Source organism: Neolamprologus multifasciatus, chromosome 20, assembly GCF_963576455.1.
Source record: "Neolamprologus multifasciatus chromosome 20, fNeoMul1.2, whole genome shotgun sequence".
NCBI lineage: Eukaryota > Metazoa > Chordata > Actinopteri > Cichliformes > Cichlidae > Neolamprologus > Neolamprologus multifasciatus.
This window is the reverse complement of record NC_140458.1, coordinates 31,675,720-31,699,100: the sequence shown is the minus strand read 5'-3', so window position 1 is coordinate 31,699,100 and position 23,381 is coordinate 31,675,720. Positions and strand designations below refer to the sequence as shown.

The following is a 23,381-nucleotide window of genomic DNA, read 5'->3' as shown; positions in this document are numbered from 1 at the left end:
ATCGTTTTTGGATTCAGAACAACCTTATTGGAAAAGTTTAATTGAGAAATTTTCCATTTACAGATTTTTTTTCAGATATTTAATCTACTTATGCAATATTATATATAAATGTTTCTTGATAGTTTTTTCCCCTTTTTATATGTTGTTTCCTGATTCAGGATGATGAAGTATTTTATTTATTAATCAAACTTATTTTTAATTCTAATTAGTTATTTCTGTCATGTTTTTTTTCTTTTGACTTTTTAAAAGGAAATTCAAAAATAAATGGTATTTCCATAGAATTAGGACAGACAGTTGTCAGATTAGTTTTGTAGCCGTTATTTCGGGAAACAGAGTAGACAACAAAGCACTCTGCAGTGGTCTTTTGCTATATGGGTTGCCTACTCAACCCAGTGAGGTGTACCGATGCCTACATATTAGTAATTTTAAAAAACTTTTTTCTGGGTGACTGTCACAGTGGTTGTCATAACCAACATTATAAACAAACTGGTACTGCTGATGGAAACTTCTCGTCTAACGCCACCTGTTCAGAGGATTCCTACGAGAAGGGACTGACTGTATCCGGCTGAAGGCAGTGAGGACGACAAAGACAAAAACTACTTTTGGTTTTATTCGGTTACATAATTATGATCTCTTGAAAATATCACACTCACAGATTTTCATTTTAAGGTCAGATGTTTGGGGTTTTTTTGTTCCTTTTGTCATTTTTTTCTGGCTCTGTTTGTCCGTCTTTCCGTTTCTTCCATCATATAAGAAAGACGAGCACTTTTTGTGGCAGTTTTCCTATTGGTGAACATTTGCACATGTTGTTGTGGTGCATCCTCCACTCGTGCCAACTCCATCAACCACCCCCAACCCTCTCTCATACACCCCCACCACCACCACACCGCCCTTTCCCAGCTGCATCGGCCCGTAAGCCAATCAATGCCAGGGCTTTCAGGGCCGGCGGAGGCCCCGGCGCACGGAGGAGGGATCAATAAGTTATTAGCACCATTCTGTCAGCTGTAATGTGGAGATTGATCGGGGGGCTGCGGCTGGCGGCCCACCCCACGTCCCCGCCTGTCACCCCACCCCCCCCAAGCTGCTCCCTCCACTCAGCCGCCTCCCCCTCCCCTTCCTCGGCCTGATAAAGATGACAGATTAACGGAGTAAGAGAGGAATTAAGGAGTCTGGCTGTCTGAGCTGTCAACGCGCTCCACAGGATGGAGAGAAGAGAGGAGGAGGGCTAAAGTTTGAGGAAGAAGAGGGGTAAAAAAAAAAAAAAGAGTAGGAGAGGAAGGGTTCTCCTGGCTGATGATTCGCCCTGCTGGTGTCACATGAAAGAGAAGTCGTTTAGGTCCTGCTGTTTCCTCTTTCTCTTTCTATCCCTCAGCTCTCATCTATCTTTTCTCTCAGTGGGAGGAACAGCAGATAAGGAGGAGGTTAACTAGCAAGAAGGAACTGAGGAAGAGGCTGGAACATGGTGTGTTCACATACACGTCTGAAAAAAAAGGCAAGACTGCAGATTGTCTGTTGACCAAGAAAAGCTAAAACATGGGGTTATATCATTAGAAGCAAACGCTGTCTGCACTTAATAATTGCTGTATTTTGACAGTTAAAATAGCAGCCTTGAAGGTGGACTAAAACTCTTGACTCCACGACTGCTAATTCCTTCGCAATATTAACAAGCAGGTGATAGGGAAAGGCCTAAGGTAGCAAACTTGACTGTAAGCTGTGTTAGTGGGAGTAAAAGGGTTAGTATAGATGCTAGCAGAGCTCAGGGTTTGGCATTAAAAGGGAGCGCCGGTGCTCTAAGAAGCCCCATTTAATTGGCTTTAAAAGCTTTCCGCCCTCAAATCTCGGGCCCTCGGGCACTCGCTCAGGAGACGCAGTGTCTTGAGTGAGGTCGGCTCAAGAGACGACTCAAGTGTGTTTGATCATGAGAGGCTCTGGGTGTGGGTCTAAGTGCGTGTGTGTTTGGTAGAAGAGGGGCTTTAACTAATGGGGGTTCTCTCTCTCTTTGTTAATATTTCACTAATAGGGTAGATGGAGACCTTCGTTTTTTTTTTTCACCTGAAAGGACCAGTGAAAGAAAAGTACCAAAGCGAGATTTGAAAAAAAGAAAGAAAAACGGAAAGAGAGATCATAAAAGAGATTGGAGAAAAAGTAGAAATGGTAAAAAGCATCCAGTTTGTGTGTATGCATGCACTTGTCCATTAGCGTTACTCCCTGTGCCCCCCGCCCCCTCTTGCTGTTTCTTTCGGATGGTATAGGGAGTGGATCTCCTCAGGACCTGAGAGGTAACATCAAACACCGGATCATTAGTGAACCTCCTCCCTCTCATCCTTTCCCGCTTGCTCGCTCGCCCTCTCATCAACACCGGCACTCCTTTAGCAGCACAGCAAAATCCTCAGAGTCCTGTCTAAATCCGTTTTTTCCCCTCCTCTGTTTCCCCTTGCAGACAGGAACAGGCACAAGTTTGGCCAATAGGTTAAAGGTCAGAGCTCAGACACCATATCAGCTTTACTCTCACGTACCACCAGCAATATTAATGCTGGACACAGGAAAGAGGCGGAGCTAACTGTATTTGCGTGGGTGTTGCGATGATGATGACGACGTGTTTTTATTTCTACTCTGTGTTCGCTCTTTCTCCGCGCTGTTTACACCTGCTGTGCAAATGATGAAAAATTGCTTTGCTGAAAAAGCAGAGGGGGGGGGGGGGAACTCGCCTCACCCTGAAAACTATGCATTGAGATGGGAAAGAGAGAAAGTGGAACGAAGGGAAGAAGAAGTCACTGCGATGGGTTTGGCTGTCTGTGTGGAAGAAGAAACAGAGTTGGAGAAAAATCAGAGATGCATGAAGTAGAAATAAAGAGAGAGAGAGCGCGCAATGACAAACGCCTCCTTCCTTCCTGCCGGCGCTGCGTGCGATGTGCTCTGCATCTCCTCCTTCTCTGATAAGGCCTGTATTGATTTGAGGTGTGTTTGTAGGGGAGGTGGCGGGGGGGAGGTGATGGGATGGGAAAGGAAGGAAGAGAGAGATGAGAGGGGAGGAGAGGTAAGGGGGGGGGGGAGCAGCTCTAGAGGCAGAGGTGGGGACAACGGGGAGGAAGAAGAGGAGCCAGAGAGGTGTTAATGTGAGAGTGAGGTGCTCCTGAGGTTCAAACACACCCAAATGAGACTAACGAGAGAAGGAAGTGGACGGAGAAATGAAGAGACATGAGGGTTTATGGGAGGTCACCAAAAGTTGTTGTAGAGGTGCAAAAACGAAAATTAAAATAAGAACACGTGAAGCAGACATGACGTCAGCTGAGCGGTATTTCTGAGAGGATCTCGTGCACTTTAGTTCAGTCCGAGGGTTTTGCTTCAACATCTGGAAAAAAGGAAGAAAGAGAGAGGAAGGATGGTGATAACACTTGAGGACAGACTGTTGGAAAGAGATTATGGCACGGAGAGACCGAGCCCCCCTCCCTGCTTTAGATAGACAAACAAACACGTGACTAAGGGGGGGCAGATTCGTCATCCACGGCAGTGCAGGGCCTCTTTTTTCTCTGACAGACAGAATATGCACCTCTCCAGATGCCCGTGCCTTGTTTCACTCATTCTGTTTTTCATCTTTCTCTCCTCCTCTTTGGTTATTTTTCACTCGCGCGTCTCTCTCTCTTCTACCATTTCCAAAGCAGCCACCATGCACACAGGTAGAGACACAGGAGAGCGGCAATATCGAGTCTTTACTCTGGTTTTTGTTTCTGATTGGTTTCCGTGTGTGTTTACAGATGACCTTCTAGGCAAGAGGAGAAGCTTCTCTCCCAACAGCAGCAGCGAGTGTCCCTCTGAAAGCAAGAAGTTACGCAGTGTATCCCCCAAAGGTAGGCAGTGTATTTGCGTGTTGTGATGTTACAGATGTGTGAAACTGTTTGAGGGAAAAAAGAAAAAGAAAAGATGGAAGTTGACTCGGCCGCTGGTGAATGTCAGAATGTTGACCCCAAATTATGTTTCTCCAAATATACATGCAAACATCCCTGCAGAGAAAGGTGTTATGGGTGACTACAGGTCACAGAGGCCCACAGAGCAAATGATGTGCAGATCTCAGTGTGTCACATGCTCCTGGTTGAGATAGAGGAGTATGTAGAAGCAGCCATCTCGTCCCCCTTTCTTCCTACCAGGGTTTTAATAGTTTTGCAATTTTCATTAGTTTTTATTTTTATTTCGTTTTGACTTCAGATTTTCAATTTTATATCAGTTTTAATTCGTTTTTACCAATTGTTTGCTAGTTTAGTTTTTATTTTTTTGAAAATCCTTAGTTTCAGTTTAGTTTTAGTTGTGTTTGCAATAATTAAGTGTAACAAAATCCCAGTTTCATCATATCAGTCATTCTCTTCTGCTCATCCTTGGGTGTGTTGCTATTCCAGCTACCATACTGCACCCTGGACAGGTCGCCTGTCTGTTGCAGGGCTAACACGCAGAGACAGACAACTCACATTCCCACCTATGGGTTCTTTAAATAAATAAATAAATAAATAAAGGCAGATGAACAACCATTGATACCAGGCAACTATAAAACGTATATCTTGGCCCCAATGAGACTATTAACTCTTGCAGCACCGGGTGTTCGTAATTTTGGTTCAAGTGAATTGATAAACTTTTTGAAGGTAATTGACTCACACAGTTGTGTAGATATCCCCGTCCTGTTGTCTCGGGATGCATCACGCTGCCTTGCCTGGGGTTAGCTTCTGTTTTCTGGGGATGAGGGTTGAGTGTGCTCCCTTACCTTCTCAAGGTAAGCTAGGTTAGCCTTCTTGTGTGAGCTTTTCAAGTGCACTTTAAGGTTTGTGGGATTTTTTTCCCTTTAGAAATGTCCCTCATAATTTGTCTCTTTCCACTACAAGACACTTGCTTTCTCCAAAACACAGTCATATTCAAAGTAATTCCAAATTGGACTCTGGCTCCCAACTTTTCCTGACATGATTCTGCGCATGGACGGAGCAGCAACACAGACGACTCGACTAACGTGCTGCCACCTGCTGGCATAATGAGACACAGCAAGAAAAAAATCTGTAAACTAAACTTCATTTTCACCCTTGACTCTTGTATGACACGCACACATCAATGAAAACTAAACACATTTTTGCTATAAATTCAGTTAATTTTAGTTAGTTTTGTGAACACTCATTCCAGTTTTAGTTAGTTTTCCTTTTTTTGTTTTTGTTTTTATTTTTATTTCCGTTAACGAAAATGTTTTTACACTTCTAGTTTTTGTTATTTCGTTAGTTTTCGTTAACGATAATAACCTTTCTTCCTACATATGCACACGTTAGAGGGTGCCACCAAAAACGAATAAATAGTCAAATAAAAAACAAAGTTCTTACTTACAAAGTGATTTAGTATCAATAAATGAAAACCGTTTAGGAGTTTCATTTTTAGCCCTGAAAAAGATCAAACATTGATCACCTCTATATATGTGTGTGCTCCACAAAAAATGAATGGAAACTGTGATTTGAGGGCATGGCCTGTCCCGTCTGTCATCTTCCAAACAAACACATGTGTACAGTAATATCCTCAGGCAGACACACTCATATGAGCATTTGCTCTCTAGGTGAAATTAGCACAGCGTAAATGACGGACCTTGACAAGGCACACCTTGGTAAGACGGTGCTCCTCTGTAGTGCTGCAATCCGGGCGCTGTCCTCTATTATTGATATCTCCCTCGTGTGGTGTGAAACCAGGCGCCCGGCGTGGAGCTGGAACGGCCACCGAGTCTGTCCCTCTGGGCTCCTGACGAAGACTTCCTGACTGATGCATTATACAGCAGGCAAAACCCGAGGGCAGCTCACCACACATCTTATCTTTGCAGACTCACAAGCGCTGTGCATACACTGCACTTCTTATTTGACAAACTAATAAAATCTTCTGGGGGTTAAAGTATGCATTAAAATGTAGATGAGTGAAAGCAGTTGTGTGTAATTCGGATGTAAGACTGAGCTGCGTCGAGCTCGGCGTGATCCCTGTTTTGACCTTTGGCCACCAGGTGACCTTTGAGCGACTGCAGTCCTGCCTGGAGCCTCTTTCTTCTTTGTCTGTGTACAGAAGCGCTCATTCGTGGCCATTATCGTCTTACTTAGACACAACCCTGTCTCTGAAAGATGCATGGGTTTGTTATTGGTTGAGAATAGTGTGTTTGTGTGTGTTTGTGTATTCTGGCTCGGTTTCCTTTTAAGGCAAATGGAGGTTTGTGTGTTTTGAGTTTGTGTTTTTGTGCCTCTCACAGTGTGTATGGTTAGGTTTCTGGTTTTAAAAACACAATCTCTGTATGTGCTTTGCATATATACATACATTCTTCCTCTGCTGTACATGCACAAACTGAAACTGAAACAAGAAAAACTGATAAAGCAGACTCTGTTTCTGTGTGTGTGTGTGTGTGTGTGTGTGTGTGCGTGCAGCCAGCTGTCCAGAAAAGTGCATTTAAGCCTTGTCAAAACATTGCTGATCCCGTGTCTTAACCTTGAGCTGCGTCCACACCCAAAGCCTGACGCGGCACCTGTATGTGGGTTAGTATTTGTGTGTTATCTATGCTAAGTTACATCTTTTTGCCTCCAAGTGTGGTGACACAAGAGATCTTTTAATGACTAATGCAGGTGGAGAACAGACTAAAAGAGACAGACTGTGAGGGTAGTGTGTGGATGGAGCCAGAGAGATTGGATACCACTGTGTAAATGATGTCTGTTTTCCTTTCAGTTGCAAAGTCGGCACCCCCTGCCGTGTTTAGAGAGCAGGAAAACTTTAGACAGGCACAGACTAGTTGCGCACGCACACACACGGACGCACACACAAACACTCGAGGACCTTGGGTGGATTAGCTGGAGCTTGTCGGTGGAGACAGAGATGCTTGCGTGTTCGCTTCCTCCCTCACCACCTCCACCCCACCTCCGCTCCTCAGCGCCACTCCTGCTCGCCTGCCTGGGGCCAGACTCAGGTTTCAATAAGGAGGAGGGTGGTAAAAATAACCCCTGCTTCTTTCCTCTGCTTCTCCCTCCTCCACCTCATCCTCTGTCTCCTTTTTCTAACTCCCTAACCACCTTCCTATATCCCCCTCCGTTCTTACCTTAGATCATGTTACTATTGACAGGGAGGGGGAAGAGGGAGGTCAAAGGCAGGGAGATTAAGTATGGGGGACTGACGGCTAGATAGACATCATACACCGCATTGTCTTCGCAACACCCTAAACACAACGGAGAGGTGTTACACACGCACGTACCCACACTAACAGTGGTCGAAGCCGAGAGTTGTTTTGTACTGTTGAGTTTTCTGTAGTCTGCATTATATACAGTAAGTTTCATCACTGCAGTGTTACCGGAGCTACTGATGCGCTTTTGTGTAAGAGAAATTGTGAGTTCATGATGGGGTCAGGCTCTGAACATTAACAATGCATGGCTCTACGCATGTAGCTTCATGTGAAGAGGCTTCCAGTCCACTGGACCTTCATGATCTTTGAAAGCACATGTTCTGACTCATATTTAACATATGCAGAAAACTTATAGTTGTTTTATTAGGTAAAATGAGAAAATGCGACCAAAAAAATGTTTAATATTTAGGTATTTCTCAAAGGGTCTAGTACCTTTAAGAACTGAAATCAAATTTTAACTAGAAAAGGTTTGAATCACTATTTCTTATCTGACAATAAAGTTCGCAGTAATGTTAAAGCAGTGCTTCGTGTGTCTGATGTTGAATCGGCTTTTTAGCTGTTGAACTGCAAAATTTCACAAATCTGTGACCTCTGGTTACCATTTAGAGCCACTAATGCTTCGAGGCTGCTAACAGTGTTACATTTCATGCAACCTCTTGCTTGTGGCGTGCTCTACACAATCGTGACATGCAAATGAATGTGGACTGTTCTTCCTATAAATACCCCGTGTGCCACTGAGGTGATAGAAATTTATGGGGAGAGCTTCAGAGCCTGGAGATCAAGTTAAAAGAAATTTCCCGATCAGTTTGCTACTGACAACCACTAATCCCTCCCCTCCTTTCTGCAGAAAACTCCCAGAGCCCAGGGGTGGAGGCAGGCGGCAGCCACGGCCACATGAGCCCTGAGGAACATTACAGGCGCATGATGTCAGCGCTCAGCGAGCAAGGGTCCTACGAGGAGCAGCAGCAACGCCTCTACCAGCTAGCAAGCAGCATGGGTCTGCCCGGTCACGGTCAGTACACAAAGCTCTGTCTTGCTATTTGATTCTAATCTTTCCCCACTCCACAGATTTTTAAATTCTTAATAGTAGATTTAGAAATTCTTACATAAAAGATCTAGAGGTTTCTTTTCGTTCACTTTAATTCAAGCATCTTTTAAGAAACAAAACAAAAATAACCCTCCTCCATCACCTGTCGCTAAGTCACTGAGGTGCAGTGCTACCTGGTAACCCTGGAGTACAGCTCTGTGTTCACACTACCATGTAGCGCCGTGCCACGCCGCTGCCGTTGTGAAACCCCGGCCACTGAGACGGCTGACATTTCTATTTGCGGTGCTTGCCCACCCAGTGTCAAAGTGTCACTCAGGGTGATTTCTGACCACCCCGACTCTCCGTTGTTAACAACACCCACAAGCCTTCACATGCATCAACGCCATGATTGATCCAGGAGCTCTCATTGGCTGCCTGCCAACCCTCTAAATCTCACCCAGGAAACCTCTAGTGTGTCACATATTCACTGAGTTTCTATAGACATAAAATTCCCCAGTTTTATCTTGAGGAAAGTGGAGTTTGATGGGCTGGGAGGAGAGAAAATGAGAAAAGTTGTTACAGATTGATACGTTGGCTTCTTGTTCTCGTCGCTGAGCGTGAAATGTTAATATTTTTCTCACATTTTTTCTATAGGATGTAACATTCACTCCTACCAGTGTCTTTTTTTTTTCTTTTTTTTTTTTACACACGAGTTTCTTGCAGTAGTATAAATCCAATCAGTGCTTGGGCCAAATTGTAGTTTGAGCAGCTTTTATTTTTATTTGATTAGTAATGATTTTTAATTGCTGGTTACAAATCTAGGGGCGAAGCCTATAAAAGCTTTAATTGAGTTTAGAGGCAAATATCTGGGGGTTTTATGGCCCTGGGCTAAGTCTGATCACCGGCTTCCTTTCCCAGAAGCTTCATCGGTTTTGAGGCAAGCGCTCTGGAAATACTCGCTTCCTTTTCTTCACTTCCACATTCCAAATCATTTGATAGTTTCCACATTATCCTTTATTCTGCAAATATGCTTTCTTTATGCGACGAGCACTTGTGCAGAGAAGAAGAGGCACGGGTAAAGAGGGAAAAAAATGTATATCTAAGGAGAGGAAATGAAGAAGGAGCACAAATGAGGGAAGAATAAATAAATAACTTCTCCTCGAGGAAGAAATATAAAACAAGTTACAGTTGCCACACACTAAATGAAGCCATCACTTAAAGATAATTTCCTTGTGACATAGCACACTCCTGTTTATGTGTTAGATGCTGTCAGTGGCTGAGGAGCCACGGGCAGTGCAGGCTTCGCTAGTGCTGACAGCCACCCTTCCATATTTCTCTATAAATCCACTGGCTGTTTACAGGTTTATTTGCCAAACACAACACTGCTTCCACATCCTCCCTTTCTCCAATTAACAGGTGGCGCTTGTTAGGAACCACACTGTGAACAGTTTAGGATGTAGGACAGAGGGACGGCTGTTTTGTCTCTTGAGAGGCCGATGTGAATCACTTCAGCGAGAGCGAGCCCCTTGACATTGACCTGGTCTCCAATGAGGCCCCCGTGACCCTCTTCTTTAACCACCTACGCCCCCCCACCCCCCCCCGGGGCCCCTCATCTCCCCTATACATTTGCCTCTCATGCTTGCTTTTATACCACCTCCCCTCTTCCTCCTCCTTTTTCCTTACCGCCAACTCTCCCTTTAGCCTTGGTCCCCGCAGAGCATCCTTTCATGTGTTTGAAGTGTGGGGCACAGAAAATGAAAGTGTGCGTGCGTGGAGAGGTGGGGGTGAAGAGCAAGTCTCCGTGCATGCGTCTAGATGTGTGTGCACGCAAATGTGTAGTTGCAACGTTTTGTGTGAGAGGCTCTCTCTCTCTGGACCTGATGGGCAAAAGAAGAGTACCAAAAGAAGTGATTGGGGGTGTGGGTGTGAGGGGGGGGGTTGAAATTGGGGGTGGAGGTGGAGGGGAGGCAGGGATGTAGAAATGGCCAGGAGGACTTTCCCTCCCTCTTCATATGATGAAAGGAGAGTAAAGAAGAGAGAAAAGAAAATGAGAGGTGGGGGTAGAGATCCAGATGAAAGTGAAAGGAGGGGTGGGATGGGGGGGCGTCTTCTCCTGTTTTGTCTCTTGGAGTTCAGTCGGCGTCGAAATGTGGAGCTGTGCGCAACACCTCTAGCATCATCCCGAAAAAGTGAAAAAAACCAAGCAGTGCGTTTGGTCAAAGGACGAGGACGTTCAGCATGAGCGCACATGCTGCATATTTACAGCTGCATAAGCCTATGATACTGGCTAAATGCTGATAAATGCTTCTTCCTGAAAAGATGCTTAATTTTCTGGTGTATGGTGCGCTTTAGCGGATAGATGCTGGCTTTTGTGTACCTGCCAGTCCACCAAATCCATCACGGGGCCGGCCAAGCTGCATCAGCGCAGCGCTCCCCTGTATTCTCGTGCTGAGGAAAGCCCGGCTTAACTGAGGGGATTTAGGCCCAACTCCCGGAATGGTGGTGGGGAGAAAAATGGGATGGCACAAAAGAGGGATAAGTGGAATGGGTCCGAACGACAAACTGGGACTTCCCAAAATAACTCATGCAAAGAAAGAGGTGTGTGTGTGTGTGTGTGTGTGTCCATCTGCAATTAGGACTCTAATTTGTAGTCAGAGGGGCTCTCCTCTTGTGTGCCAGCAGCTGCAACATGAGACAAGAGTTTTAGAGGGGAACATTCTGAGTCCGAGCACCTAATCTGTCCACATGCACACATGCACGCACACACACACACACACAGAAAGAGAAAGAGAGAGGGTTAGAGCCCCAGGTGACCACGCTGCTCTCAGTTCACATGAAAGAGAATTCAAGAGAGAGGAAGGGAGAGAGAAAATATGGACCCAATATTGAAGGGATGCATCGCTTCCATGGAGTGGACATGTAGAGAATAATAGACAGAGAAGCAAAGGTCATAAGGCTTGTACTGTGTCGATTTAAGGGAGTATATCACCTGTTACACCTGTCAAATTCAAGGTCTTAGTTACTTTTGGGAAATCATAGTTGGGGGTTTTAAGATTGATTTTCATATTTTAAAAATAAATGTCCGGCTGGTTCCTGTGGACTCCGTTAAAAGTCTAATGAGAAGCATGATGGGAAGTGTAGGATCTCAAAAACACAAACAATGTGTCTGAAAATTTATTAATGTTCATCACAGTGAAACCAAAACACTGGTCTGCTGCTCATTAGTAAATAAATAAATAACAAATACTTAGAACATTAGTAATTTAATGAACTTTCATGGAAACGGCGAGTGTTTCATCGCCTCCCCTGGAAACATTTATGGCTCGGTGTCATCTGCCTCGGCCAAACTGTTGTTTTAAACAGCAACTAAAAGTTGGTGTGTTTGCTCCTTGGTCTCCAGCATGGTGCGATTGTTTGTCTCTGCAGCTTTTATTGTGACCATTCGTTCTCAGTTGGGCGCTTGGTACTCCTAAAGACTAACAAAACTGCTAAAGTAAAACCTTTAACTGAGCCAGACATACAAAATAATTGGTGGAGGTGGGACTGCGACCAAAGGAAACTTATAGAGGTCAACTATCCTACCCTGTCTTCACTGCACCTTGTATGCAAGTGCTCAACAGAGTGTGTGTGTGTGTGTGTGTGTGTGTGTGTGTGTGTGCGTGCGCTTTGGGGCTTCAGTTCCCTCTGATCCTTCCCTTATCTCTCACAACCCTCCCTATCCTCCTCCCCCCCATTTTACACACACACACACACACCCTTGTCTGCCGCCAGCAGAGTCCCTCGCGGCCTGGCGCAGCAAACAGATCGATACACCGGAGCTAGGCCGCATTAATATCTGTCGCTTCACCCCCCCCCACCTCGGCGCCCGCTCAACTGCTTCAACACACGCACACACGCGTGTACACACACACACACACACAGCCGGGCACATACACGTAAGCACCTAAATCACGCAGACACACAGAAACACACATCACACCCGTACCGGCGGCGGAAATGGCCCCTAGCTCCCGAGGGATCTGTCTAATTAAAAAAAAAAAAAAAAAGTTGGGGGAGGGGGTGGAGGGTTGGGGGGGGGGGGGGGTGGATAGATTGAGGCAGAGAGTGAGAGGGAGGAGAGAGAGAGCAGGATGGATTTTTCTCTCATTAGAAGCCATGTCTCCTGGTGTGGCCTGGCCTGGCTTGATAATGATGAGTCCTCTTCTCCTTCGAGGGCGAGAGAGAATCTGGGAGAGGGAGGAAAAGAAAGAGAGGGAGAGGGGGATAAGAGAAGAAAGAGATGGAATGAGGCAAGAGGTGGAGGGCATAAGGTGCAGGGGAGAGGGCAGGTAGAGATGGAGGGAGAAGGCGCGGTGGTGGTGGCTGTGAGGGGTAAAAACACTCTGCACATACTGTGCTGCTTTTTGCACAGCAGGCTTTTTTTAAATAAATATCAGAAAAAATAATAGCAGAAATTTTACTTTTCATGTTTTTCCTGGATCCAAATCTTTTTCTCGTATTCACTTAAATGGGGTCAGCTCAGTTCCAAAGCAAGACACATGGCTTTAAACTCTGTGTGGATATCTGTATATGTAGATGAATGGATAAGAAATTCCATCATTTCAGTGTAAAGGTGGAATGAGGCCGAGTGGAGTTCTGAATGACTCATTGGGTGTTTTTATAAGCTGCCTGCATACTTGACCCTTAAATCCATCACTACAGGATAATAAATAACTTTTGAGAGCATGTGCCGCTTCTGTTTTTTGTTCTAATAACTTGTATCACATATTAAAAGCCAAATATTAGCAGCTAAATGTGTAATTAGTTGAATTATGTTTTTACAAATGTTCAGTAAAATACAACTGGATGCTAAACTTCATCTCCCTTTCTCCCTTTACATCCTCTTTCTTTTCCGATCCATCTTTTCTTTCATATTTATCCCATCTTTGTCACATCAACACTATCATCTCATTTCTTTTCCTCCTGCCGTGCTTTCCCCTGTTTTGCCCCTTTGCTCCGTAATGCAGACATGCTGCGAGCTCGCCAGGAAGCGCTGGCTGCGGCGGTGAGGAATCCAGTGGCCTTAGAAGCTCACCTGCCCTCGGCGGGAAGCTCTTCTTCATCCAGCCAGAGACGCAAGCAGGGCCTGCCGCAGCATCGGGACGCACATTATACCGACAGGTAAAAACAGATGCACGGCGTCAGTGTCTGCATCAGCGCTGCCGTAACCAGCTGTATACCCGCATTATTCATTATTAGGAAAAAAGAAACCCTAACACCTGCATCCACCTGGCACATGTATATAACTTCATACCATAAGAGTTGGAGTTAATCACCTGCCAGTTTGCATCAACACAGCACTGTATAGCACCCCCACCCCCACCTTCCTCAGCGAGATCTGATCTCATATTTGGCTTTTCCTGTGTGCTGCAGAGTTTGTGTGAGCGTGTGCATTTCCACATACATGGCTAAACTGAGGATCCAATAACCTCTTGGCTACCACTGTGGAGTTGCACGCCTGCACGCCAGCTCTTCCTCCCTCCCCCCCAAAGCGCTGGCCCCTGCGCCTCCCAAACAAAGCCAGGGGCAGCGGGAGTGGGCGGGTAATTGCTTGTCGATTATTTATGTGGCGCGGGGAGAGGCGGGGGATCGATAATGGGCCGGCGGTGCGGCAGCAGGGTGTGTGCGCTTGTGTGTGCGCTTGTGTGTGCATGAGAGAGAGAGAGAGAGGCAGAGAGGGGTTGGTGAGGGGCAGGAGGGGGAAATAAGCAGGAAGCAGAGCGGCCAGGCGCTGTGTGGTGCAGCTCTGGGAGACTGTGGGGGTGTATATAGTGTGTGTGTGTTGTGGCAAGATTGGGGGGGGGAGAGGCTGAGTGTTCATGTGTTTGTTCCATTTTTCAAGCTGGCGGTCTGCATGCGTACTCATCTATGCGGATTGAATCTGGGTTTGTTTGTGTGAATATGTCTGCTAATTTGTGTGTGCGTGCGCGTGTGTGAGAGAGGCCAGTGGTGCAGTGTGAATGTACTCAGTGAGCCGCGGCTGTTCTCCGACAGCACACAGAGTAATTAGCCACACAGGACCGGGGAGAGTTAACTAGGCCTCACCCTACCTCCATCCATCCGTCTGTCTGTCTCTACCTCACTCTGCCCTGCTTGTGCGTTCTGTTTAACCCTCAGTGAAACAGTTTAATCTGTTTATCACTTGTGCTATTGTCCAAGCAGTAGTACAGGAAGAGAAGACAAATGGACCCAGGGCTGTTCGATATAACGATATATATCGGATGACGATATAAAAACGTCTGTTTCATTTTACGCTATCGTTTGTTTCGTGGTGTCGCAAAATAAACTGTTTACGGCAATATTTTTTCATGGTTTTGATGGTCACTGTAGTGGCTATATTAATTTCTTAAAGTTCTCTCTTTCTCTTATATTTTATATAACCACACTACGGACGGACAAGCGCCTGTTTTTATGCGTTGTCGTTAGCAACAACGACGGTAATAGCATCGCATGTCCGCTTGTTTATGTTCCACACAAACCTTTCACAATAAAGCTCAAGATCCTGTTGAGACTTTTCAAAATAAACCGAATCACGTGAAAGAGCAGATTATTTACGGATGAGAATTAAAAAAGAGCCGCCAGGTGCTAAAAAATAAACCTTAGACTCAAACATTAGAACAGGCTTTTCCACGCAGCACGCCGTGTAATAAATGCTCACAAAGAAAACGGCGGCCGTTACAACTTATGTCTAAAAATGTATCGTTTCATGCATCGGTTAAAACACTCGACTCCAGCTACATGACGCGCAGCTGGAAACACTTCACGCAAGACGAGCTGCCCGAGATTCACAGAATTTACAGAAAATGTTAAATTTTTGTGATTTATGTCGTTATCGGGATGATAAAATTCTTATATCGAGATATGAGATTTTGGTCATATCGCACAGCCCTAAATGGACCAATTCTAAAGCCTAAAGGCGAGGTTGTACCAAATCCCCATATAATAAACAGAACTAGTAAAAAGAAGAGGGGGGCAGAGAGAATGAGTGCAAAAGTGAGGAGAAAATTAAAATGGAGATAATTGGTATATTGAAAAAAAATAATAATAACAGCAATAAAATGAAGAATGAAGGCTGAGGGAGTGAGTTAGAGATGGAAGCGCTCCCCTCTCTTCCTCCCTAACTCTCTCCGTGGCTCACCTTTCCATCGACCCCTCATCATTGATTACCTGGGGCCCATTAGGGCCCATTGTTAAAAACAAATCATTAGGGCCGCTCGATGGGCTTAGAGCCTGGCGTTCCATTTGTCTGGCCTTAAATGGCACTAAGCTCACCAAGCATCTGCAAGGCAAATAGGGGAGGGGTAGAGACAAGTAAAGAGAGTGTGTGTGTGGGGGGGGGGACATTGGAGCATAAAGCGGGAATGAAGAAAGGGAAGCAAAAAAGGAAGAGAGGAGATGGGAGATGGCGAGATGACGGAGTAACAGAGAGAGCGAGAGAGAGAGATGAACAAAAATAGGGAGTGAGGAGATCGGGAGAGTGTGAGATAAGGGGAGGGTGGGAGAGGGAGAGAGAGCGCAAGCGTGGAGGGAGCCTCATCCATTTTAATGAGCTTCCTGTGTAAATGTGTTCCTGCGGAGAAGGAGCCGAAGGCGGCCGCGCGGCGCTCCTAATCCCCCCACGCTCCAGTCATTAAGGGCAGCCCTGTCACACACACTTACACAGACGCACTTATGCACACACACACACTGCCTGGGCTGCTGTGGGACGGGGCCGCTGTCGCCACTCTGACAGGTCGCCACACACCACTGAATTCCCCAGGAGCCCCTGGCCTCACTGCAGGCAGGAGACACACAGGCTGAAAGAGAGAATCCAGCGATACAGTTTTGCTTGATTATGAGTCCACCTTGCATTTGTGAGTCTGCCTATTTTCAGTCTCTGAGTTTTTTTTTTTTTTGCCTCATCTTTTTATAGCATGTCAGTGGTTTGCCAACAAAATGCAAAGATGGTGCAAAAAAAAAAAAGAGAAAATAAAACCACACAGAGAAAAACAGACAAGTACACACAAACACATGTAGGAGCACCCAACACACACACACACACACACACACAGCCCCAGAGCAAAACGACTAATGTCTGCCACTCCTCCCTCAAAATTGCCTCCTATAAAAAGAGGAAGAGAGGGAGAGATGAAGGAAGGGAGTGGAGGGGAGTGTCAGACAAACACTCCTTCTCTTCTCTCCCTCTCCTCTTTCTCTCTCTCTCTCTCCCCGTGATTAGGCCTAATTATGGTGGCGCAGACGCCTGGCAGCCCCAGTCATGCAGCTTTAATTGACCGTTATTCATTTGAGGGCTAACGCTAGGCAAGGGTAGGCGGTACAAGAAGAGGGAAGAAGAAAGGGGGAATATCAGAGGGGGGGGGGGGGGGGGGTGATGGGAATTTGGCATGCGGGAGCCATGGTCGGGCGGCTCGGGGGGGAGGTTGGGGGGGGGGGCGCCTTAACGTAGCCTAGTGGAACTGCGCGTCGGAAGGCTAATTGCTAGCCCTGAGGGATTAGGCCAGGTGATTACACACTGGGCGGTGTAATTACATAAGCAGCGGCTAGCGGGGCCCCGGCTCGCGGCTCCAGGGTCACGCGCCACAGCCCTCACCCAAGATTAATTGGAGCTGCCACTGGAGTGCGAGGCACCGCCGGAGAGAGCGGTTATACGATTAGCATTAACATTTCAGCGGCGGAGGCGATCGATGAATGCTGCCGCCCCCCCATTCCCTCCCCTCTCCAGCACACACACCCACTCAGTGCTCCCTCTGCCACCTCACACCTCCCACACCACCCCATCTCATCCACCAGCTCTCGTAGATGTGCCCTCCCTCTTCACAGTTCCCCTCTCTCTCTCGCTCTCTCACTCTTTTCCCTCACCATTTAGTGAGGCGGGAGACATGCAGGCGCTGGCTAATTTGAACACGGTTGCAAAACAATATTTGCGGTCGCATGTGTCCCAGTGTTGGTTTTGACTCTGTTGTTTTCCTCAGCTTGTTTCCCGTGTATGCTTTTGTGCGGCGGCAGTCGCGCACAGCTGAGCTCTGATTGGTGTGATTGCAGCAGCTCGGGGAGCAGAGAGAGGGGAGTGAAGTGGAGACGTGTGGGTAAAAGAAGCTCGAGCTTGAGCTCAGGAAAAGGCCCTGGAAAAGGCTCGAGAGAGGGTAGAGAGACAGAGCAGGCGGGCGGCATCATCATCCACTCCGGGATCAAAGCCTCGCACACTCTGACGCCTTCAGTGGGTCAAAGTGCACATGCCTCACTTTTCACACATTACGTGCTGCTTCAGAAGCCATATTCCCGCGCCCCCAAGGATGCATGCCAAACTGAAAGAGAATGACAGAAGGGAGGGGAAAAAGGGAAGTGATGCACAAGGCGAAAACAGGATAAGATGAAAGGATGAGGAGAGATAAAAATAAACAGGCAAAAGGAATAACAGTAGAGAGCAGACAGATTTTTCAGAGGTCATAGAGAAGGAGAGAGAAGGGAGTAAAGAACAGAAAAAAGGTGGGTAATACAGAGGGAGAGATGGAGAAAGAGGGGGAAAGGTGAGAGGCACCTTTCCCCCTCAAAGAGGACAAAAGACGAAGCCAATAATGGAGAGGCCTTTTCAGAAACAGGGGTTGTAGGACGCTCCATCTTTTCACTGGCTTCAATGCAGCCTGGAGAGAGGGAGGGAAGCAGGGAGAAGAGCACACAGAAAAAAGGGGAGAGGAGGGATGAGTGTTAATTAGAAGGTCCTTCAGCCCGTGGCCCCGGTCAAGACGCAGGGGCCGCCCCAGCTGTCGGAGCATGACACACTGGCATTGTGCATTCAGCCCTCATTATGTGTGTGGGTCTGGAGTTGTGGCGTGTATGTGTGAGGCGGCAGGGGAAGGAAAGGCTGCAGTCCAGGGTACAGCAATGGCCAGCGGCGCTTGCTGCGGCGTGACAAGACTGATGAGGCGCTGGGGCGACATGAGGGCCTCTGGAGCACCACTGATAAAAATACACTGCATACATTGGCAGTGTGGCACCATTCGCGCACGCACACACACAGACACACAGAGCAGCAGCTGAAATTTTCTGAGAAGAGAGAGGGAAAAAATCAAAATGTGAAGTGAAAACTGTTCCATTGACGTAGGAAGTCGCGTGTGCCGAACATTCGTGTTATTTCAACCTATTTAGTAAAATTGAGATTGATGTTTTTGTTTAATTTGTGTCCACAGAGAAATGTCCCATCCTCCACCCCTACTGTCCCCTCCAACTGCTCCTCACATCGCCTTAGGACCTCACTTGCGGCCTCCTTTCCTTGGCATGCCCTCTGCTCTTTGCCAAGCCCCCGGTGAGTCATAAGTAATTCCAAGGCCAGATGGATACTTTCGCACAACACGCAAAGAAAATAAAATTTTCACCCTAGTATTTCTTTTTGCCACTTTGATTTAGTTTGTAACATGTTAACTCAAAGATTCCTCCAAAACTTGGGACATTGTTACATTTGTGCTGTTTTTGTTACAGGTTACGGTTTCCTTCAGCCAGCTCAAGCAGAGCTCTTTGCCCGCCAACAGGAGCTCTTGAGAAAGCAGAACCTGGCCAGGTGTGTTTAATAAAGTGATTATGAAAGCCGACATCAAAAGTATTAGGATATGGGTTTAGGAAGCGTTTGGACTGTGTGGTAAACCTCTCTGTGTTTCGCTGCCGCAGACTTGAGATGTCAGCCGAGCTGCTGAGACAGAAAGAGTTGGAAAATCTCCACCAGCGACAGCAACAGCAACGTCTGCTGGGCTCTGACCCTCTGGGGGCTCTACCTCCTGGAATTCCTCTCGACCATCCAGCATTGCGGAGCCTCCACGACATCCCAGAGGGCCATCCTCTCCGCGAGGAACTGGCCCGCCGCACGAACGCAATGCTGGTGCTTCGACACGGGGCTACCACGCCCCTCCTAACACTCAACCACCAACAACAGCAACAACCGGGGGCGTCGTCCACACCCAAAGACACCCAGCCGCAGAGCTCTACTGCTGGCACAGATGCCGAATCCAGAAAGATGGCCCGCAGGGTCCCCCAGACGCAAATCCATAGTGGGGATCACAGAGAAGGAAGAGAGGACAGAGGAAGGGAGGAAGACATGGAAGTGCACGAAGAGGAAATGAAGGACTCAGACAGCGAGACAGAGATGTGCGACGAGAGGCTGGAGAGAGTCGGTGCCAAGTCCAGCAGTAAACCCAAGGACAGGGGTAAAGACACTGGCAGCAAGGGAGTGTGTGACAGTGCCAAGGAGACTGTAGAGCGCTCAGGCAGGCTGAGCGCCCCTTGTAGTTCTGCAGGTACAGACTCCCCCAGTCGCCACCTTTTTACCACTGGACTGGGCAAAACCGATCTCAAGTACCACCTGCCACCAGGGTTCCTGCCACCGCTACCTGCTCTTCATGCCCAGTCATTTCCCTTCGGATTCCCCTACGCCAACCCTTATTTTCACACGGGTGAGAGACTCAGACGCGCACACACGACACACAGCTCAGAGCTGACACGTGAAATCCATTAGAATCACTCTCTGTGCGTGTCTCTAGTGTGGAGGCCTCTCCCTGTTAGGGCCTCTTCCTCTGACCCCAGGGTGACCCACATGCACGCCACCAACAGCACAGCCACGTGGGCAGAAGGGAGGGATTGAGGGGGTTGTTGGTTTGCAGGCATAAAGTGGGATGACATGGCAGCAAGCGGCACGTTTACTTTATGAAAGCATAAGAAGAGTCGCAATGAGCACCTGAAGGAAACTGTAACAGTCATTTATTAAATGAGTTTAAGATATCTATTAGTTTACTTAATTTATTTATGTTAACAGAGCCAAAGACACTTAAAACCAACCAAAAAAATACATATTTTAAAACAAATAGCACCTTTGTACCTGGTGTGTGTATATATATATATATTGACACATCATTTTCACCCACTGCTGCTTTTTCAGGCTCTTTGGGAGGTCTTTTCATGGATGGGGAGGACTCAGCCACAGCAAACCCTGTGGAGGACATCAGCAAGTGGAGTGTGGAGGATGTGTGCGGCTTCATAAGCAGCCTGGCAGGATGTGCTGAATACACACAGGTGAGAACGTAGAGAGCAGGAAAGAGAGAGAGAGAGAAGGGGACGGAGGCCGGGGGCAGGCTGATTATTAACCATAGAGGAAAAACAGTGTACTAAGATATAATTCAAACCCCAAAACCACTGCAGTACTGTCAAAGGCGTCTCATTATATTTAGGTAGAAGCAGTAAACCTGCAGCTTTTTCAAGGTTTTTTTTTTTTTTTGTGAATGTGTGTGGATGCATGAGAGAGCATGGTCATGTTTAATAGTTTGAGCCACGTTTGTGTGAATGACGGTGAGCTTAAAGTGCATGTAGGTGTAGCTTGTGTGAATGAAACGTGCTTTTGTGTGTTAATCCAGGCTGTGCGACGTTCCAAAATGAACTATCCAGAGAAGGTTCTCATCATTGGAAAATGGAAACGAGTAAAATATTAGGACTAGGTATTCAATTCACCTTATTTTATATAGCGCCAAATTACAACAAGGCGCTTAATATTGTAAGGTAAAGACTCTACAATAACCCAGAGAAACCCCAACAATCAAATGATAACCTATGAGTGAGCACTTTGGCAACAGTGGGAAGGAAAAACCTCCTTTTAACAGGAAGATTCCTCCAGCAGATCCAGGCTCAGGGAAGAGCAGTATGTGCTGTGAGCAGTTGGGGGTGATGGAAAGGAGACGAGACAAAAGACATGTTGTGGAAGAGGGCCAGAGCAACATTTCTGGAGTCAGAGACGTGTATGGGGAGGGATTTGCTGCTGTCCTGACTCCAAGGGAACTGATAAGGAACAAAATAGACACCATAATTTGGCTTCAGCTGTCTTAGCTGGAGTCTTTGGAGTCATTTTTGCACAATAAATGCTAACCGTATATACATATGGCATAGAAAACATCCCAATCCCAACATTACGATGTTTAAAATGATAAACGACTACAGTCTCTACAATTTGAATCATCAATATCGCAAAAATGTTTCCTAATAATCTTCAATTGCGTTCTCAAAATGAGTATGAAACATTTTGGAATAGAGCCCACTGTTCTGTAGTGTTCGTGTGAGCGAATGTGTAGGGTTGTGTGTGTTTCTGTGTGTGTGTCGGGGCTGTGGCTGAAGAGGCTGTGTCTCCGCCAGGTGTTTCGGGAGCAGGCCATTGATGGAGAGACATTGCCACTGCTCACTGAGGAGCACCTGCTCAACACCATGGGATTAAAGCTGGGGCCCGCACTCAAGATCCGCTCACAGGTACACCTCGCAGACCTGCGCGTGTGAGAGTGTGTGTGTGTTTGTGTATGATCAAGTGGACCCGTGTTTGTCTGAGTGTGCGTTCCCGTCTGTAGGACCGAGACAAACTGCTAGAATAGTATAGCTGATTCCCTTAAACTAGCCTGCCCCACATTCTCAGCCTCTCTTCTTCTCTCTCTAAATTCAGTACACATTAGTCCATAACCCGATGCTCAACAGGCTGTACTGACAGTCATGTGATCTCCTCTCGTCTCCTCAGGTGGCTCGCCGCGTTGGCAGGCTTTTCTACATGACAGGATTCCCACTGGCATTCCCGTTTCCACCTTCTGCTGCCCTGCGACCCCCAGAGCGCGATCGGGACCCCCTGACTGCGCCATCTGACACACCCTTGCCCCTCTCTCTCTCTGTGCCACACCGACCCACTTCCACCAGCAGCAGTTCCTCCCCTTACAGCGGCCCCACCCCGGGTTGCTCCTCCCCCAAGCAGGAAAACGGCAACGTGGTAGGACGATACGAGGCCAAAACCCCCTCATAGGAGTGTAAGGGAAGGGGTGAGAATGGAAGACTAGTCTCATGAATGGGGATGGGGGAGTGTAACTTGAAGCAGACTGACCTCTCAATACCTTCACCTTTTGAAATTTACGGGAAAATAACAGACTTGAATAAAAAAAAAAGAGACAACTGGACAGTATGGACCGTATCCGACAAACCAATCAGCTGAGTTCCTCTGCAGGGGCTGTAGCCGAGCAGAATCCAAAGAAACTGGGTTGGAAGGGAGAGACGTGAAGCGACAGAGAAAAAGGAGACAGCTGGTCACAGCAAGCCTGCCAAAAAAATGGAGCAAAGCCCTGCCACAAATGCGACATTCTTGCAAGTCAGACAGTCAGACGCTAGCGGAAACTCTTCCTTCCTTCCTGGGCTGGAGGAAGCTCTGCTCACTCGCTCACTCTCTTTCTCTGGTCTCTGCATCTCTGACTGCTCTCACCCAGAACCCTGCAAAGCCCAGGAATTTAAAAAAGAGACATTTCTCCCTCCCTCCCCTCTTCCTCGCCCCTTTCCCCGAGGCCAAACAGCAGCGTGGTGCTGTATGTTGGTTTGTTTTTCTTTTTTTTTGGTTATTTTTTTCTTCTTCTAGAGGCTGGAGTTGAAACATATGCTGAGCAGCACCAGATCTGACCAGCTTCCTCTCTTATCACTGCAACTATGCATTCCGCTGTCCCGATACCAAAGATGACCGGATATGTGGAATTGAAACCATGTTTCACAACGTGTCTGCGCTTCTTTTTGCATTAACGGTCAAACAGGGGAATGCTAGGCTTAGTGCCTCACTCAGTGGGACTCTTATTTGAGATGACACAGGTAGAGCCGCCGTTTACTGACAAACAAAGGATTAAAAAATGCTAAGAAATGGAGAAGCCTCAATAGCAGCTGTGGTTTGTACCCCTTATGTCATTGTACGCTTGTGTTGACTACTGTGGGAGGTAGGAAAAACATGCAAAATTGTACAGAATCATGCTTAAGATGAAAATATCCTGAAGATTACATACGTGGTACTTTTACTTTTTGTTAAATGTAGTTGCACGATTAAGGTTTTCTTTACTGAGAAAAAAAAAAAGTGACTTGCTGAACTTTGGTGGTACTTTTTGTTCATGAGTTTTTGTTTTGCCCTTTTTTTAAAAAAAGTGTAATATTAAAAAAAAACGACAACAAAAAACAAAAACGTATGCTCCAATCTCGAATGCTACTTCAGCATATAAATATGAGGACAAAAATATTTATAGGACTTTTAATGTAGTAGATGATATGTATTAAAATTAGCCCTCAAGATGGAATTCCAAAGATACTTTTACTTTCTCTCTTGGTTGCAGGGAAAAGAAA

General features: G+C 46.7%; 1 protein-coding gene across 3 annotated transcripts in view; it reads left to right on the top strand.

Annotated features, from left to right (window-relative positions):
• Positions 1–23,303, top strand: part of samd11 (sterile alpha motif domain containing 11) — a 51,847-nt gene extending 28,544 nt beyond the window's left edge. For 2 of the 3 annotated variants that reach the window (XM_085145039.1, XM_085145038.1), the window contains exons 5-13: positions 3,756–3,848; positions 8,010–8,174; positions 13,196–13,349; positions 18,416–18,531; positions 18,705–18,783; positions 18,891–19,669; positions 20,152–20,285; positions 21,393–21,503; positions 21,763–23,303. In XM_085145039.1, coding sequence (XP_085001165.1) covers positions 3,756–3,848; positions 8,010–8,174; positions 13,196–13,349; positions 18,416–18,531; positions 18,705–18,783; positions 18,891–19,669; positions 20,152–20,285; positions 21,393–21,503; positions 21,763–22,038 — 1,907 coding nt within the window. In that variant the 3' untranslated portion in view covers positions 22,039–23,303. The remainder of the gene's footprint in view (positions 1–3,755; positions 3,849–8,009; positions 8,175–13,195; positions 13,350–18,415; positions 18,532–18,704; positions 18,784–18,890; positions 19,670–20,151; positions 20,286–21,392; positions 21,504–21,762) is intronic. The other variant, XM_085145040.1, reaches the window with a different exon arrangement.
• Positions 23,304–23,381: the final 78 nt, after the last annotated feature.